Source organism: Teleopsis dalmanni, chromosome 2 (genome assembly GCF_002237135.1).
Source record: "Teleopsis dalmanni isolate 2A chromosome 2, ASM223713v2, whole genome shotgun sequence".
Lineage (NCBI taxonomy): Eukaryota > Metazoa > Arthropoda > Insecta > Diptera > Diopsidae > Teleopsis > Teleopsis dalmanni.
Window position 1 is genome coordinate 66,234,978 of NC_051847.1, and position 20,720 is coordinate 66,255,697.

The 20,720-nt window shown below is 29.2% G+C and overlaps 1 protein-coding gene across 1 annotated transcript; it reads left to right on the forward strand.

Annotated features, from left to right (window-relative positions):
• The first annotated feature begins 4,592 nt into the window (after positions 1-4,592).
• Positions 4,593-20,336, forward strand: LOC119679655 (type-2 histone deacetylase 2-like). The gene is made up of 4 exons (XM_038092130.1): positions 4,593-6,074; positions 19,425-19,481; positions 19,663-19,868; positions 20,267-20,336. Exons 1-4 carry the CDS (start codon positions 4,617-4,619, stop codon positions 20,328-20,330), a joined length of 1,785 nt encoding a protein of 594 aa, XP_037948058.1. The 5' UTR covers positions 4,593-4,616; the 3' UTR covers positions 20,331-20,336.
• The last annotated feature ends 384 nt before the right edge of the window (positions 20,337-20,720 follow it).

The window sequence follows — 20,720 nt, forward strand, 5'->3', positions numbered from 1 at the left end:
TGTGGAATTCAATATAATATTGTCTTCTAGTGAAGAGCACTTATATGTTTATTGATAGAATTAGTAAAACGTGTTAGTGAAAATTTTTTATATCTAGCTAAAGTTTTCTAGTTTCTTTTGTCAGAAGTACTAATGTCGCTATTAATACCAGTTCGTTATATACGATATTCTTCTGATTCTCAGACTGAAACTACTCAATTACACTTCATTCCTTTATGAATGAAATCAATATTTCTGATTTTCTAAGTCTTCTAGTCTCTTTCTAAAGCCTGTGCTTCTATCGATATCAGTTCCTCGTGTATAACATTCATTCTCTGACTGAAACTACTCAATTCCATTTTATTCCTTTATGAATACAATCTATATTTATGATTTTTTAGGTTTTCTAGTCTCTTTTGTCAGAATTGCTAATGTCTCTATTGATACTAGTTCGTTGTTCAATTACATTTTATCTTTTTTTTAATACAATATACCAATATACCATTTTATTAATCCTTTTTTATGTCTAGCTAAGATCTTCCAGTTCCTTTACTGAAAGATACAGTCAACAATAAGTTTAGTTGGTTATTCTCTGTGCATGAAACTATTTTATTTGGTTGAAACTTTTCAGTTACACCCCTTACCTTTATTTATACAATCAATAAAATGTGTTTTTAATCATTCCCCTATCTTCAGGAATGCCTTATCCATTTTTTTTATCAGAAGTATTACTGTCTTCATCAATACAAATCAATAAAACGTATTTATCTCCGTTACCTGTGTATGATAATTCTCCCCAACTCTGACTGAAATTTCTCAGTTACACACCATTACTATATCAACACAATTAAAATACATATATCATTTTATTGATAATCTATCTATATCTGTATTTCTATCTAAGACTTCCCACTGTCTTTTCTCAGTAGTACTAAGGTCTTTATCGATGCAATTAGCAATACGATTATTTGATTGTTCTTTGTTACTCGTCTGGATTTCTGACAATACCTTTATGAACAGTATCAATATAACGTGTTTTTTGATCATTCTTTATCTTTACTTTTGATTTTTTTATTATGTTATGGATTTCTCGCTCTTACCCATGCTTTCTATCTAGCTATACATGTATTTAGAATTACGTATGTCTTCCTTTCTATACTAGAGTCTTTGATTCCATTTCCCATCTCTGACTGAAACCTTTTACTTTTTCTGTCAAGAGTGCTTATGTCTGTCGATGCAGTCAATAACAATTGTTTTGGCTACTGGTTATGCATTAGACTTTACTTCTATTCTAAAGTAGAATCACGTATAATCTTACAACGTGTACTATCATTCCCTGTCTCTGAAATATAGCAATCTCTTAAAAAGTTATCTACTTTTGTCAGTAGTAATATTTCTAGATCAGTGTTAAGTGGTACATTAAACTTTTTTTTCAAATATTCGTAGACAAATTCAAGTCCCATAAATTGCAACTAGTCTTATCATCGTTTTGTAAACCTACAGTGCTGGATTTCTTTTAGATTTACCGCTTAAATGCGATGTTAAATATTTTGACATGTGCTGTTGTTGTTGCTAATCTGTACGCAATAAAAGTTAATTATTCCCACAAAGAGTGATCCCGATAGGATGGTATCAACAGCAGCAACCTGGTCAGTAACCACGGATCTTTTTGTCTATTGCTGCTTCGTAACATAATTGTGTATTTAATTATACAATTTTTCTTAGTCTATAATAAGATTAACAAACTTACTATAATATATTTATATAGAACGTTACTATATAAAACTATGAAACTCTTAGCAATTGTTGTTAACAACGATGTTAGTATTAGTAACTCTAAGTATATTCTAAGTATATTCTAATTAGGGTTAATAAAGCTATATCAGCAGTGTACTTAGTGTTAGTAGTTAATACTAATCATGTGAGATAAATATCTTATCTTTCGAGTAATATAATTTTTAATATAATTATTAAAACATGTTTTTATTATTAGCTATATTCATCATTTTTAACTATTAAAGGTATCTTTGAATTTATGAAAAATATTAATTATAAATAATCAGATAGTTTTTATTATCTTATTTAATTGCTAGTATAAATCTACACTTCAAATTACAATCTTTACTACTTATTGAAGAAACTGAATATATGCAACATATAAGAGGGGATTTTTTCCTATATTGGATTATTTAAATTTTCTAAGATTTATGATATCGAGTTAGTTGCGGAATATGTCAGATGTTCTGGTTCTTAATTACTCAAAATCTATCCACAAATATTTAAAAATTCGATTTATTTAATTAACACCACAGAACAACTTCATCAAAGAGCGGACGTGTTAAACAATTATTCAAAAATGTATCCAGTCTAAGCCTTGACTTTTATATGTGATTGATTAGGAAGTATTTTTAAAATACGAAAATAATATTTTTAAAATTTGTAACTAAAAATAAAATTATTTTTCTAAAAATAAATACAATAATTTTAATTTCCTGTTATACTTTTTATAAAGATTAATTAGTCGGACAAATTAAAGGTTAAAATATATAATTATTAAATGAATGATGAAAATTTGATACGAAAAGCTTATCAAAAAGCTTAAACTCAAATTTTATTATTAAAATAAATCAATAAATAAGTTCTCAGACTTATAACCCAAGTTAATTTATATTAATTAATAAACAATATAATTACACAGTATTTTAAAGAATTTTTTAATAATACAGACAAAACACATGAAGTAATTATATATTTTATTTATTGTGTTCTACGTCAATGGTAGAAACAATTAAAATTATTTACTATGTTTTGCACATGCCAGTGAGATAGTTTTAGAGTTTAAGTCGAAAGAAACTGTAGCCATTACTCCCAGTCTTCTGAGTAATCTTGTAACAAAAAATTAAAAATATATCAGAATATATTCGAGATGTTACAGAGTCTTTGCAAATCTTTTTTTAACAAAACCTCAATGATATGAGAGATTGTTATTATATATATATAGTATATCAGTCTAAAATAGAATAAATAAAAAATTTCATTATCTTTAAAAATTCTTCGACTACCTCTAAATACTGATTAGGTTTACTGGCGTAAGCGGGATTTTAGAAATTGCAAAATAATAAATAATAAAATCTTTATACTATACTTAGTTTTGTTTAAAATATATGTTTACGTTAAATTGCTCTTGTGGTCTCCAGAGAAGAACAATGAACCTCTTCTGCACTAAATGCACCACTTACTTGGTACAATAGTCTTTTCCTTTTTTGATATTAATTCAATATTCACGTGCACCGAAATATAGGTGCAATAGAATGGGTCCATCCAAAATAACCCCGTTGTTATAAAAATTTGAATATATTAAAACTTATCACTTAAAGTTTATAGCTGAGACACGATAAGTCCTATTTAAATACCAATAAAGACCAGCCATCAACTATCAACGACGCCCAATTCAATACAAGCAGTAATTCTTTGTATCTTGTGGCTACACGAATATTTTATACCGTTTGAAAAACCCAAATCAATCCAAATCAGCCCCTACAATTCAAACCGAAACATAATTATATCGCATATGAAGTCTTTTCCAATCAGTTATCCACTATGGGAAAATTGAACATTAGTAGTGGCGCACAAATACAGTTCCATGACAATATACATATATATATAGTAGAGTTCCATCTAGTATTCACTATATTCTATAACACGGTATTATATTTAGAACATTATCAATACTTCAACTTGCAGTTGACAATAGCATCAGCTATCTTTAGACGAAATATAGATGTCTTTTTGGTCAGCGACAATTTTTGGACAGTCAAAGCCCACTTTTGTGGTGACTTTTCTTACTGACCTGACCGTGCTGTTATTGTTTAAAATTAATAACGTAGTCAAATTTATAGACTTATCAGGCTGCTTCACTTTTATGTAAATAGTTGGTTGAATACGGTGGCAGGTCAGTAGAGTCTCACCGCTAAACACAATTAATACCAAGTTCCTCGCAGAAAATGACTTCCTAAATACCAGATCTAAAGACTAAATCGATTTTGTCGAATTCAGATAATTCAATACTTCTATAGCTCTTGCCAATGAACTGTCCGGCAAACTTTCAAAAAAGTACTTCCTGAAAAAACGTTTTCACCTGGTCACCAGAGCTGGGAATTTACAGTAAAAAAAAACTTAATTGTTTCTTTTTCGTGTAAACTTCTACTTCTAATGCAAAATCAAATATGTTAAGAAATGATAGAAAAAAAATGTTATATGAGTCTGGGCTTCATCACCTTCTCAACAGCATTAAAGCATAAGTAATCTTTCAATTCATGAAATCCAATAAACTGTGCGAAACTATTTTACATAGTAATTGTAATTCTAAATTTTACTCTAGTGTGGCATAGGTCAATGAGGTTAATCACAGTTTTCTATATATTATAAGAATTTTCCAATATATCATTTTTTTATTAAGATAATGACACATCAATTCCATCTAAACAATACAAAAAACTTAATAATTACACACGTTTGCTATATATGAATTTTATTCAAACACATTCTAAGTAATTTATGCAATTATCTATAGAGTAAAAAAAGTAAATTATAAACAATAAAATAATATTAAAGTGAATTGCAATAAAAAATCGAAAATGCGAAACTGTTTTACAAAAATATCAAATGTGTTTCGTAAGAAACCAAACAACAGTCAATTGGAACATAGCCACCTGAGCGAGTTTGGAGACCTACCGAACGAAAATGAGGAACTTGACGAAACATACATTAAAAGCCCACCACGTTATCGAATAGCCGATAAGCAAAATTTCGACGCCATTTACGATAAGAACGTTTTGGAGCAACAAATGATAGAAAGCAACGAAATTGATAAGAAGGATTTAAGCAATTTGAGTATAACGTCGCCAAGTCTAGGCATGGCAAACGATAATAAAAATAGCTCACAACGTAAGCAAAGTAAAACGAAACAAAAGCAAAAACAACAACAAATGCAACAAACAAAAGGAGATAGAAATGAAACGACAAGAACAACAAAAAGTTCGAAGACGTCAACAGGTGTTGAAATTGTTGATGATAAACTGATAGGTCCAAATAATATGGAACAGTCAACCGAAAACGATGAACCCAGCAATAAAAAGTTAAAAGAAAACGTCATACCGATATATGTAAGACAAATGGGAAGTTCTGATAAAAAAGCTGTTGACGACAAAAATGACGACACTGTCAAAAGTAAGAAAGGCGAAATTGACAAAACCGTCTTGAAGTCTGTTGACAAGACAATCAACACACACTTAAAAATAATGGCAACAGATGATGATGCACGCAATTATATTGAAGAATATAAAACGTTTATGGAGGATAAACATCAATCAATTAGTTCACCATATCCCATAAGAGAAACTTTTCAATTTGAGGAGGCACTCAATTTCAACACATTTAAAAGGCAATCAGTAAGAAGCATGTACAGCAACAACAATCACAACAGCAATAATAACCATAACAACAACAATGCTGATAACAAATTTTTACATACATATAACATAAATGAACCGCAGAACAATACTAGTCCCACCCCCAATCAATTAACACCAAATGAATCACCCATGCCAACAGCTAGCGCACCCAAAACACCCGAAGAGATTGAATACGAAGAGAAAGCAGCAGCAGAATACAAAGATGTGATGACACCTTTACCAAAAAATAATCTCAACTCAAAGCAATATGCTTTCGGACGTAACATACAACCTGAAGTGGCGGAGTGTATACGCAGCTTAGATGCAAATGCTCTCCGACTCAATAATTTAACGATGGAAGATAAAATGGAACTGCTGCGTCGTTATGATCATCAACAACGTCGCCATAGTCGCAGTAAAAGTTATATATTACGCGCTTATGAAAATCGTTTTCGGCAATTTGATGAATCCTCAGAATCGGGTACGGAAGAAGTAGTGCTGCGCAGGAAAGTAAAACCACAGAGTGTTAGTTTTAAAAACTCCAGTTTATATGAACGCAGACAGCCGGAATGTCCAAAATTAAAATTAGTTGTGCAATCAAATAAAAAAGATGGAAAAGAAAATTCGGTGGATGAGCTGGAGGTATGTGTTGTTAAGAATATTTCAAAGATTTTAAATTTGAACCGGTTTTCAGTGATGTTATATATGCATAATATATCTGCTAATAGCATAAGATTTAAGTTTTTATTTTTTAAAACTTATTATTATAAGACTTAAATCTATGATTTAAATTATTGAACGGTTTTTTATTAACTAATTCAAATACATTTCAATTTATATATTAAAGAGTTATATAGTATCATAAATTTTTAATAAGTCAAAATTCACATTATATCCAATAAGATTATTATGTTCTTGTAACGTTAGTTATACAAGTTATTTAAGTCCAGAGTTTGAATTTAATTGTAGTTCTTATGGTGGCATAAGTAACTCTCCCGATCTTAGAGAAGTCTGATACGAAAAGGGAAAATTCAAAATTTGCAAAAAATTGATTAGTGGAGAATACAAAATAAAGAATTAATAAATATTAAAATTATTATTATTAGTAGGCTTTATCAATGAAATCTAATGAAATAAAAAAGAATGGGTGCAGTAGGGGTGAGAAAACATTTTTTGACATTAAACGGAGTATTGCTAGCCGGTTTAATAATTTCATACACAAATTCGATATGCACTCTCTATTATTAGTATTTGCCAAAATATTTACCTATAAGTGATCATAAGCTATTGTTAGATGACAATTTAAGAAACAATAAATCGAACCCAAAATTTTAGACGTTTCCGAAAATTTAAGACGTTTAGGAACTTCAAACAAATATTATTACTTGTGCCATTTATAAATATCCTGCTGGTAAAATAAGGTCTAATAAGGTCTAATCACTAGGATGTAGATAAAGAGAAAGACAAAATCTTCTTGACCAATTATATCTCCAGCCACGATGGGGGTCAATACCTAACTAACTAAACCATAAAACAATTGGATTCTAGTTAATGTATGTTATGCGATAAAGAATTTATTTGATTTTTAGTATTACTTAGTATTATTACTTTAGTATTATTAGTAAATAAATTAAGGGCTCTTAGATGAGCAGAAGATTCTGACCATAAGAAATGTTGTGTGATATACAGTTAAGTGTCATGATTGTTTTCAATATAGACTAAAAGGCCGTATAAAGTTGTATAAGATCCAATATGATTACTCAGAAGAATCTTTACGGGTCTAACCGCGGAATATTCTTTAGTTTAATTACCCAAATTTCAACTGATTCAATTACAGAAGGATGAAACACAGTAGAATTAAATTTTATCATGAGGCTAACTAACAAATATATAATAAGTGATTGCCTCCTTCAATGTTTCACCAAAAATATATTTTCGATTTCGGCAGAAGATCTATTAATTTTCACCTTTTTTCTGATTTAAATATTTGAATTTTACATTTCTACTAAAAAGAATATACTAAAGTGAAATTATTATTTTTAACAAGATCATTAGTTAACCTAATTTAACAAAGTCGAGTAGATCAAATTATATGGAAAGATGTTTATATATCTTCGATATAATATAACTGATATCATATATAATAAATGGTAGCAAAAAATTTTTAATGTATCTATTTATTGCGATCTTGTCAATTCAGAATAGACAATAAACAATACTTAAGAGTAAGTGAGTAAATATTTAAAATTTTTGTGAGTTTGGATGGGTTGTACTCAGCAGCACATCCGTCTGTTGAAGTCGGTCACAGATTAAAATATGTGTCTATTATAAATTTTTGTGTTCCTAATAATTTTGTTTTGATATATGTATAAACATTTTTATAAGTTTTATTTTAATGACGAAATTTTATATATATATTTTTCAGCGTGCTAATTGCTCATTGTTAAATAATACACACTTTTTTAAAATTATTTGTTAAAATAAATATTTTATTAAACTCGAACTAATTTATAAAAATTGTATATTATTTAATATTGATCAATTAGCCCGTTAACACATTTTTTAAAAAATTCTAAAACTAAATTTATAATTTCTTTATGGTTAAAAATAGGTATGCTTCATTTTAAATATATTTTTAAACAATTAAAAATATTTAGGTCAATTATTATAGGAATTCCCATACATTATATACATATTTATATTAGTTTTGTTGTTAACATATTTTCTGGAGATAAGAAAACTCATCTATTAAAAATCGAAGAAATCGAAAAAGATTCCAATTAAACCAATAAAAAAAAAATTCATTGATTTTGTTTAATAAATTATTTTGAAATTTCATTTGTAATTATAAAAATTTTAAACAAAAATTTAAAAAAAATAAATATGAAAAACAAACATTTTATTATTAAAGAAAAAAAAATGAGTGACTTACCCCGTAATAGCAACGTTGAGTGAATGTTTTGCATAGAAACAATTAGTTTCTTTTTTATTGTTGTTGCGATCTTACACGTTTACCACTTATTGCGTAATATATAAATTATAATCAAATTTTATTTTCAATATATTAAAATTATTTCAATTTAATATAAACTATTTTATTTAATTACACTTTTATCACAAATTTGTTAAAACTTTTGCTATTTTATTTGCGTGCACTTAACCGTTGCCTTATGGCAAAACCGTTTTACAACAACAATCGATTCATGTCACGACAGTTAACGAAATTTAATACAAACTAAACCTGAAATTAGAACAATTCCTTTCCGCAAAGAGAAACGCACTAATTAAGTGCATATCGATTTAAAACGCATTAACCCTAACTTGCTTTGAGTACGAATTGAAATATGAAACACACAGTGAAAAGGGAAGTGTAGTAAAGCAACAGGTACTCTGCTTTAATATGAAAGTTAATGTTAAACATGTAATTAACAGAAATCTTACAACAAACTTTGTTGCGTGCATTAATATTATACATGAATATAACATAAAATTTAACATGAATGTAACATAAATATAACATAAATGTTTAAGTAACTTCTATAGAAACACTTTTCAATTACATATTTCTGCTCAAACCTTAACAGTGATTTTATAGTTTTAACTTAAGTTCTATTTACGACTTAGAATAAAACAAATATCGTTATAAAACGATTGTACATTATAAAGAGAAATTAATTTATAAATTTAATTAAACTGAGACGCAGCTTTTAAAATGCAATTAAAAATGCTAAAATATATATCGCAAAATGCAAACGTTTTCACCTTTTTTTATTATTACTACAAAACGACAATATAATTTTTAATTAGATTTTAATTAATTTTTCTAATAGAAGCTAACTTAGTTTTATTTAAATATAGTTCACTTTTAGTAAGTGTATAGTTACATCATAATATAATACATCATAATTTCTTATAGTCTCTAATATATATATATATATATATAACGTATGCTTCTAACTTAGCTTCAAAAACATGATCTTGGATTTAACATCCAAATTAATTATATGGCTAATAATATTAATAAGGATATTAATATTTTGGATTTAAATGTATTTGTATATATGTATATATTTATATGGTATATATTTACATATATCCATATATTTATTTATATGTATGCATATCCATTTTAAACCAAATACACTTCTTATTGAAATTAATGAAAACTTGCCTTACGTTCGACTTCTTCTTACTATAACATTTTGAAAAAGGTTTAGTCGACCGAGATCGTTTATTTTCCATTAGCTATGCAAAACTAGATTCTAGATTCCAGATTCCTCTCAAATGAGGATTTGTTATTTTATAATCAACCAGATGATTTGATTAAATAATCATTAAGCTGATGCCAAGACTGCAAATAGTTGAATAATACTGCAGATATATGTTTAAATCAGGATACATAGCATATAAATCAGGATAGATAGCAGTCTCCAGTTGTTCTATAATTCAATGTTTTGTAAGACGTCGTTTTATAGTCTTTCCTCATCTTGTTAAAGTTTAATCAGTGATCTTACTACATATTTTACTACATTTTAGACTTTTGGAAGTTATTAGAATATTTAGAAAGATAACAAATGTTTTTTATTTACAAATGTATATTTATTCCATTAAGTTAAATAATCCACTTGAATTACTCTTAATAGAAATTAGAACCACGAGACTAGAATTAACCACTTAAGATGAAAGAATTTACTTTTCATTTTATTTAAATATTTTATATATTTCTAGAGTAAGATTTTAACAATTTCCAGCTCCAAATGTTATTCCTATATACTATTGAAAACATATCTTCGGAGTATTATATATTCCTCGACTTAAATTTTTAACATTTTTTGGCCTTATAAGTGAGTCCTATACGCATTTAAGAAAATATCTGTAAATATAAAATACAGTTATTTACCGCGAAAATAAAGTTGGTAGTAATTTCAAAGTAACTGGTATTAAATCCGATCAGCTTAAAACATATAAAATTCTTCGACACATCTATAGATCAGAAGTCGCCACAACAATAAGCAATGTAGCGCTTATAGGAAGGTGTATGAAAGACTGTTATATGACGCAGCAACCATCTTACCCACAAAAGACATTTTCTGCATTTATAAAGCAAGAACATAACACGAGAATTTGTAGTCCGACTGATAATATATAAATAATTACAAAAAGTAATCTATAAAACTATTTTGAATTAGTGATGCGTACAACGCAGGGTTTTGGGACTCAAGCCTTCATAAAAATATTACGGAAAATATTGGAAACTTGAGTTCCCAAATAAAACTGCAGTTTATAATCTTATTCTAATTTGAAAAGCATTGAAAGTACTTTGGTTAGTGTTACGTACAAATTAAGTATCAAATAATTTGGAACTTGAGTATTGAAAGTTTATGCAATCTTAGCTTTTTGTGGAAAAATACGATGAGACATCGTTTCTAATTTAGCAGATACGAGTTCTAAGCCTGGCACTTGCAGCCTAAACAAATTATATAGGGGCTATAAACTAATTAAATTAAAATTTGTATATTTTCTAACATCACTGATGATAAGTACTTGGGAATACTCGAAACAACGTTGTATGGTCACCCAAATTTCAACAAGTTAATTAAAATTTTGTTATTGTCTCTTCATTACACAATAAAAATTTAATCTCTTCATTCATTCGACAAAAAATTTAATGCTAATAATATGTACAATGCATATAAATGTTTCATGTATATGTTATATGATATGTTTCCTAACTAAATTGAAGTAAAAATAAAACTTCTTGGAAAGGAGTTCTATTTTTAGTATTTACTGAGATACAGTGTGTTAAAGAAATGTTTACGTAAAAAAAACCTTAGTGACGCACTTACAGTTTTTACAACTTTTGAAGTATAAAATTATAAAAAAAATTTTTAGTATCATGGAATCACTTATACAACTTAACATTCTCAATGACTACAAAATAAAACTATGACAAAATATATAGAAATAAAAATCTTTGAAAATCCACTCAAATCCAGAAACTTTGACGTAATTTGACGTTTATCTACACAACGCAAACGTTACTGAACTTTTGCACCTTCAAATTTTTATCATACTTATAAATTTTATCTATAGTTTTATTATAAAAATTTGCACCTAATTCTTTATTAGGAATGATGTCTTCATGACGTCAAATATTTTAATCATTAGTTAATAAAATGACTAATTAAATATAAACAATGAAATATGCAATGAAATAGGTAACTTCGCATTCATATTATTAAATATCAAAAGTGATTTTTGATTTCTAATTTATCGCATAAAAACATTAAATAATGAATTTCAGAGAAAATAATAAATAAAATGATACTAAACAAAAAAAAAACAAAAAAAAAATACAGAAAGTATTATTTACATAAAATATTCATTCAATGCTTGAAAAAGTAATGCCATAATTTGCCATGGCAAAGAAAAACAATAAATAAATTTACTTCAACTCCAACTGCTCACTGAACTCCATTTTCGTATTAAGTGTCCTTAGCAGAGGATCTAATAAAGCCATAAATTAAGGAATATGTTCTTCAAAAATAAAAAATATCAAGTTGATAAAAATATACTTGCACAGCAGGAATTTAAACTCACAACGTCAGATACACACTGGTAATTTCGTCCTTATGAAATATGGATAAGATGAACTTTAGATTTTTAAGTTCACTCGCCCTACGACTCTATAACCTTTACAACTCTAAAAAAAATCGTTCGTTAAGAAAAACAATTTTCTTTTAGATTTTTCACAGTACGCATTGCACATATACATTCAGTGCGACATGAAAACAAGAAAGATGAAAATCGTCTTTGAATTACAAGGATTAACTGAAAATGAAAATCAGAAAGTGAATCCTTTCTTTACACGTTGATCCCTTTAATGCGAAATTATATGTACATATGTGTACTTTATTTGGGTGCATTTGACATGATTGCGTAAAGAAGATTTTGTTTTGTGTCATATATCAAGAAAAAAATAAATATATTTTTTTTTATTAACAAGGATATGCTTATGACTACTATTTCACTTTACTGAAGTTTTCTAGTTTTATTTAAAAACGCAAAAGGGGTTCTTATCTAAAACTGAAGTTTATAAAAAGTGCGTTTAAAAAATGCATTTTTTAAATTTGTTACTTATATATATATATTTATATATATATATACCGAAAAAGTTCTTCTGTCGAGCAGCTCATAGTTTGGATGTAACACTTTAAGTCCATACTTAATAACCCAATTGAACTTGTGCCATCAGAGGAAAGACTGACACCTCACCCACAAGATCGAAACTAACTGGCACTATTAAAGTACTCAAAAACAACAAAGCTCCCGGGATTGACAACATTTGTGCAAAAATACTCTTATGCAATATAGAGGAATCGGCAACGCTTAGGCCTCCATTTATACAGAGAATTTAGCGAGAATTTAACCCCTACCAACCTCGTGGAATGAAGATACTTTGGTCAAAATATCTACAAAAAGGAGATACCAACAACTGCATTAATTACCGCGGTATAATGTTGTTTCCTATAATGAGCCAGTCACTGAGTGGAAGAAAGAAAAACTAGAGGAGTCCCTTTACACAGCTTGAGACTTAAAATATGCAGACAACGTCGCACAGTGTGACAAAACACAAAATTAGGCGGTCATAATTCGATATTTTCGGAACCAGTAGAGATATTGATATGAAATTTTCCTAAAATATAGTTTTTGAGTTGATCTTTCTTTTAAATCTAATTTGAGCCCAATCGGCCTACCGGAACTACCCGAAATTTTCGCCCAAACATGGGGATTTTACCGTGGTCCCAAGATTACTTAAAAACTATGATAGGTAGAAAGCTGAATTTTGGTGTCCGGAAAACTTACGTTATTATCTAGATTTCAACATTTTTTTAAGGTTTTCGGCCCACTGCCACACCCACCCCCCATACAAAATTTTCATATTAAATCATTTATTATCGTTAAAAATACTTTTTGCACTTATTGGACTACATATATACGTGACTTACATAGCAACACAACTCTATGCAAAAAATGGGCGTGATCCGCCCATTAGTTCCTAAGTTATTTGCAGTTTATGCAACTTTAGCGAAATTATGATTTCGTAAAAATTTAACCAACTTTAAACCCTTATAGCTTTTTTACTATTTATTCAAAAATGATCATTTTTAATTTTTTTTAAAGCTTACGATATTGTTATTCATTATGTGTAAAAAAAATTTCAATTTTAATTATCAATAAAATTTTATTAGCGAAATTGCACAAAAAGTCAGCATTTTTTTCATGGCCATTTTCACTTCTATCGGCGATACCCAAAAAATGTATCCGAGTTTTTTCATGAAATTTTTCCTATTAATAGCCAAATAGTTACACTTTACAATAAAACAAAAATTGGCCTGCGCACTCTATGTTTTACACCTATTTCTGGCCTCAGAATCCAGCGAAAAATTACGAAAAATATTACCTTCAATAAACCCCATTTATTTCAACAACAAATTCAATGAGTAATAACAAAAAGACATTTAAAATTTTATAAATATTTAATTTATTTATATTTCAAATTTCAACTAAATCGGTTGAAAAATAACGAAGTTATAACACATTATGTTCAGACGCCTGAAATTTTTTTTACACATAATAAATAACAATATCGTAAGCTTTAAAAAAAATTAAAAATGATCATTTTTGAATAAATAGTAAAAAAGCTATAAGGGTTTAAAGTTGGTTAAATTTTTACGAAATCATAATTTCGCTAAAGTTGCATAAACTGCAAATAACTTAGGAACTAATGGGCGGATCACGCCTATTTTTTGCATAGAGTTGTGTTGCTATGTAAGTCACGTATATATGTAGTCCAATAAGTGCAAAAAGTATTTTTAACGATAATAAATGATTTAATATGAAAATTTTGTATGGGGGGTGGGTGTGGCAGTGGGCCGAAAACCTTAAAAAAATGTTGAAATCTAGATAATAACGTAAGTTTTCCGGACACCAAAATTCAGCTTTCTACCTATCATAGTTTTTAAGTAATCTTGGGACCACGGTAAAATCCCCATGTTTGGGCAAAAATTTCGGGTAGTTCCGGTAGGCCGATTGGGCTCAAATTAGATTTAAAAGAAAGATCAACTCAAAAACTATATTTTAGGAAAATTTCATATCAATATCTCTACTGGTTCCGAAAATATCGAATTATGACCGCCTAATTTTGTGTTTTGTCACACTGTGCGTCGGTCTTCTCAGCCAAGCTTCCAATTATCTGCAAAGAAATATTGACGCCATTTACAGAGAGTTTTTAAACATCGAACTAAAAATCAGCATAAAGGCAACTAAAGTTATGACTGGTGCTTACCGCGCACTGTGTATTAGCTTTAATTTAAATTTAAACCAACAGAACATCGAATATGTTAACACCTTTAACTACCTTGGTAGCATAATCAACTACTTAGGGTGGGGCTGATAGGAACATCTCGGCGCGCATAAACAAATCTAAAGCTTTATTTTTCATGCTACACTCTATCTGCGAGTCTTGACATATCTCTGTAAAAACTAAGCAAAACATCTATAATTTCAACGTCAAACTAATTAGAATTCATCCTCTTTTATGGATGTAAGACGTACGCCTAGAACCACTTAAAACCGCCAAAAGCATTTTTCAACAAATGTTTGTGTTAGATTCTCAACATCTAGTGACCAATGTTGGTGAGCAATGCTAATCTTTGGGATGTCACCAACCAAATGCCAACATCTGAGAAGTGATTGGCAGACCTCTCAAAACATTGCTCATCAAGCACTCAAATGGAACTGCCAGGAACTGATCGTCTTGTTGGGATACCTACTAGAATATGACGAAGGATAGTTAATGCAGAATTGTAAGCAGCAAATTATTGTTGAAATGACATTAATCAAAAAGTATGTAAAAAAGAGTTCGGTAGTGAAGGTCCTATGCTCTACTGAGAGGAAAGGATAATAGAAGAAGATACACAAAATAAATTTGTAAATAATTTGATCTTTTATATTTGTATATAAAGTGTGAAAATAGCCAAAGATCTTAGGTATTTAACCAGGATATCATATCAAGAGTTATTGCATGCAGTTCGGTTCATGCAACTTTGTAAGAATACATTAAATAGTCTTCAAGAATATAGGCGACAGTCTATGTCAGGTGGTTGTAAAGACACTTTACCAGAGTATTATTCCAATCACTCCGGAGATAAGTGAAGCTGATAACCCCGACAACACTTTACATCGCTACAATATTTCTATTTGTGTTCTTTTACAAATTAAATTTATGAAAATATCTTCTTACTAAATATTAACTTTTGATTTCATTAGTGAATATTAAGACACCCACTAACATGCCAACATGTATATACTCATCGGTTCATTTCAACTAACAAAATATTGGATTCATATCCTTATCAACAAATTAATTGCTTTCAGCGTTATTCCAAGTAACGGAACAAAGTATCGCTCTGACTTGTTAATTTTCCTCTGAATAAAGCAGAAATATTATTATGTACTTTCAGCAGAAATAAATTAAAAATAGTAATAAACAAAAATGAACCGAGAAGGGGAAGTATGACGTAAAATATTTTCGTTTTTGATGAGATTACAAAATCCCATTGAAAGTGAAGTCAAATTGAAAGTCGTTCCAGTTTCCGAAAATGCCAATAAGCAAAGTTAAGTGAATTCAAATGAGTTTACAGCTTTTAAACAGTGTTCGTTCTCACCGCTCCAAGAAGCTACACTAAATTGCAAAGGAAACAAATTATGATTAAGTACAATGCAAAGACACATTAAAGGGCCAACGCAAATCCCGCTTAAAGGCATATCCTGATGCATTAGCGCAAAGCGCCACCTGTCAAAAGGACGAAAAAGCAAGCGTGAAGGGGAGAAGCGAAGTGTAGGTATAACGCATCGAGTAAATTAAATACCAAAAAAGAAGTATTAAATATCCTGAAATAAATACTAAGGACAACAAAAAAAAATTGTGTAAGAAAACAGAAAAATCCAATAAGCTTTAAATTTTATCGAACGACAAAAGGGCAAAGCTTAAGTATAAATAAAGGAAGAAAATGAAATTTCTTCCTCATGGAAGCTTAAGATTAAAATTTTCAATACAGTTTTAAGGGATCTGAAAATTGCTTGTGTATAAAAATTAATAAATTTTACTTATACCATGAATGCTAATAATTTTTGACACTGATACGACATATTTTACTAGGGATTAACCAAAAGCTTAAGTTTGTCCCTTAAAATCAATAGATTTTATGAAAATTTTAAACCTTTGTCGAATGAATGAATGTTTAACATACATTTTTTATACAGAGTTGATATTTGGGGTTTTGTGAAATTGATGAAGAAAATCACTAAAAGGGAAAAATAGTTAATAAATTTAATAATCTTATATAATAAATATGTACAGTTTAATTGTTTTGTGAAAAATACCCAAAGCACTTAAAATTAATGGTAAAAATTTAATTTTCAATGCTAAGTGGAATTGCAATTTTTAAGTACTCATTAAAAATGTGCTTAAGAAATATTTTAGATATATATTTATAGATGTGATTTTTAATGTCCTCATAAAATGTGTCTGTATACATATGAACTTCAATAATAAATAATACACCAACTAACGTTCTGTCATAATAATATATGAAAGTTATTTTAATTGCAAAAAATGTGTTTATATATAAATTATATCACTAGAAAAAATTCTTTAGAACTTAAGTAGGTTTCTTCTAAATTAATTATATAAAGTATCTTTAACTACCTTTCGCAAACTTAAATACAATTTGAACTAATTATAAAATTACTTCATTCATTTGTATGACCAAGAGAAAGAAATTTTCAGACAATATTCCCTCAAAGAAACGAATGATAAAGAAGAAACATTCGAATAAATTACGACATTTCAATCTATATGGACGGCACGAAAATAAACTGCGGTGCAGGACCAGATCTCTTCACGTCATCTACAAGCATAAATAATTCCCTTAGGCTACCTAATGAGACCACGGAATATCAGGCTGAAATCTTAGCCATTAAAGAAGCATGACTGCAAATTGTTAGTTACATCAAGAAAAAATATAGTGTTACCATTTTCATTGACAGCCAGGCAGCAAACAAAGCACTTGAATCCTTCATTACAAAACCCAAGTTAGTAAATGAAAGTAGAGAGGCAATCGATGAGCTAAACCTAATGGTTAATATCACCCTCATCTGGATTCCTGAATATGGAAATTTCGAAGGGAATGGGAAATCTGACAGTTTAGCTCACTCCATTGCTTCCCTGGATGCGTCTCTAACTATACCGGTTTTTATTACCCTGGAAAACCATTAAGAAAAGTATTTACCTTTATTTTCTTCAGTTTGCCAATAACAGAAGGAGGGCACTTAGTCATGCGCAAGTGGTTAACATGATCCACTTATAATAAAACAAAATCCTGGGAACTTATGCCATAATCCAAGAGACTTACCGCAGTTCTTTCTGGTCATTGGTGGGTTCCACGCAGAGAAACTGCGCATTCCCCATAATCCGCTCTACAGATGTTGTAGAAACCTGCAGGAAAAAGAAACTGAAATTCTTTGGCGTCCAGAAGAAATAAATTTTTAGAAAGATACGAAAGCAGTTTATCAAACTGTTCATCAGTAAAGACGAAAGACATATTAAATTATTTAAATTCGATGGGATGAATTTAGTCTGTATTCTTCTATCTTAGGGGTTCTTGCGAGGATATGGTAGTAAAATGGCTAAAAATTGCCAATTATCTAATGGCTTGCCACTGTAACTATTCAATCAACCATGACCGAAAATGTTTCCCAAAAATGATTGTCTAAGAAAATCGAAATATAGGAAAATAATTTTATTAAAAAAAAACAGTACTTGAAAGCAATAACAATAAAGTTGAGTTTTAATTAATTCATTAATTAATTAAGTAATTTGTCTTAAATATGAAATCGTGACGCGTCTTATGACAAGAAGAAACTATTTAAAAATTAGAATGATTCGAATAGAAATGAAAAAACAACAACATAAATTTTAGTTAATTTATTGAAATTTGGCTGACCATACAACGCTGTTTCGAGTATTGCCAAGTACTTATCATCAGTAGTCTAAGGAAATATTCGAATTTCTTTTTGATAAGTTTATAGTCTGTATTTTGTTGGTTTGCACTGCAAATACCAGGCTAAAAACTCGTATCTGTCAAATTAGAAGCGATGACTAATCGTGTTTATTCACACGAATTATTTTTGTTATGTTCATCTTAGTAATAAATATACAAATAGGGTATTAAAATTTCCTTTTGCTTAAAGATGTTTTGTTGGAATATATATTTTTTTAATTATTCGATTCAATTTTTTCGCTGTAATAATGACAAATTATTTTGTACCGCAGGCTTATTAGCAATTTCCACAGTAATTGATGAAATAATTGCCATTTTATAAACGCCTAAAATTATATTGCCATTTTTTGAGATACAATAATAAGCTGCTATCATTACCCTTAGAAAAACAAGGCATGAAATACAAATAATTTTCCGATACATATAGGGTTCAACTCCTCCCAGTCACACTCAATACTGTTTATCAAGTTAGTAAAAATAATGGAATAAACAGCAAAAATGGTGCTTGCCATGACAGTCTTTGCGTATAAAAAACTTTTGAATAATTTATCTTCGTTTAAAAATACAAAATAATTTATTAGCTTTCTGCATACTTTGCCTAAGCACACATAAAAGGAAGACATTACAGCTTGTAAGCAGCTATGTATATTAAATGTATCTACCAGATACATTGGCATGTGTTGACTAAAAGTGAGTTTGTGTGCGACTAAAAGGTATCAAATTGATAACCAACGATACCAAATTCAATTTCAAAGAACTTTCATTTTATATGCAATTTAAATATTTAAAATGTGTTTTGTGTAATATTTTTATAATAGCGCCCGTGTTTAACTTGGCTTTTTTCTTTTTAATTTTTTATTTGCAGAAAAATCTCATGGACTTGAAATATCCAACCGTATTACCACCGAATCCTCAGCTTAAGGTAAATTTACTTAAACGCCATGACTAATAAATTTAGCTTTGACTAAACTTTTGCAATTTACTTCTCAGTCCTCGTGCTTCAAAATGTTTATCTCATTTGTTTTTTTATCTTTTTCTTGTTCGGTCTCTGTTTACCTTTTTCGAAACAAAAATGTTAACAAAACGAACCAAAAAATAAAAAGGCTCTACTTGTATTTCATAAATCGGACAATATCTGTGAAGTAATGACACAAGCGTGTCATCGCCAACAATTGGACGTAACTGTGGTGAAGACAAAGGAGGCAGCGCTTGAGATCCTTTCAAATACAAACACCACAGCGGAATGCTATCACTTAATTGTAATTGATGCGCGCTCAACCAAGTATTTGGATGCTGAGTACATTACCAGGTGAGTAGGAGTAAGAGTAGAGTAATATTCCGCATAGCATCATAGCCTGAGAGCAGCATTACGTGGGGTGTGGTATGTGGGGCAAATGCAGAATATTGGGCAAATGAGGTTTTGTTACTAAATCGTTTTTAGCCCAAACGCTAATAATGATGATGATGTAATGATGTGTCTTAGTTGCCGGCTGCAGGTTTTTAGTACTGAATTCAATTTTCTTAATGGCATTTACCGTAGCTTTGCTGGTTTTGTACAATTTTATTGGGTGCAGATTTTAAGGACACACTTTATTGCGTTTAAATTATTTTGCCCTTAAATTCAGTAAATTTATATAATCAAAACACTTTAAGATAACATATTAATCCTAAGTGGTTTTCGTCATTAAGCCCTTTTTGTATTTTTAGGTCAATTCGTCACACAAATGGACATCATTTCACAACAATAATTACAGTTGTAAAGAAAAGGTAAGTTCTTATATAAATAACAAATAATATTTTGACATTGAATTATATTATATCACCAAAAGATCTACTAGTCTTTTAACTCTTTAACTTCATAAAATACAAATACTTGTTAAATTAACTTTTTGAAGTCAATTATGACGAAGGTTAGGTCAGGTTCAAGTGTGAGTCTGTGGTAGACTCCATGTAGAGTGTCAATGGGTCCATGAAATAACCGTAGGGGTCTTGTTTTTAAGGTGTCTGTTCACCTAATGATTTGTTTCCTAGACAGTTTTTTATGACACCTGTATTCCTGATTCAAGAGATAACTTACTTGAAACACTTCAACCAATTTATTTTCTTTAAAAATTTATAAAGCTTCCGATATTAGTTTCTGATACGATGGGTTGAATAACAA

Coding starts and splice junctions, on each gene's coding strand:
- LOC119679655 (XM_038092130.1), top strand. CDS start 4,617: ATGCGAAACTGTTTTACAAAAATATCAAATGTGTTTCGTAAGAAACCA. Junction 6,075..19,424: donor ATTCGGTGGATGAGCTGGAG/GTATGTGTTGTT, acceptor TTTTATTTGCAG/AAAAATCTCATGGACTTGAA. Junction 19,869..20,266: donor GATGCTGAGTACATTACCAG/GTGAGTAGGAGT, acceptor TTGTATTTTTAG/GTCAATTCGTCACACAAATG.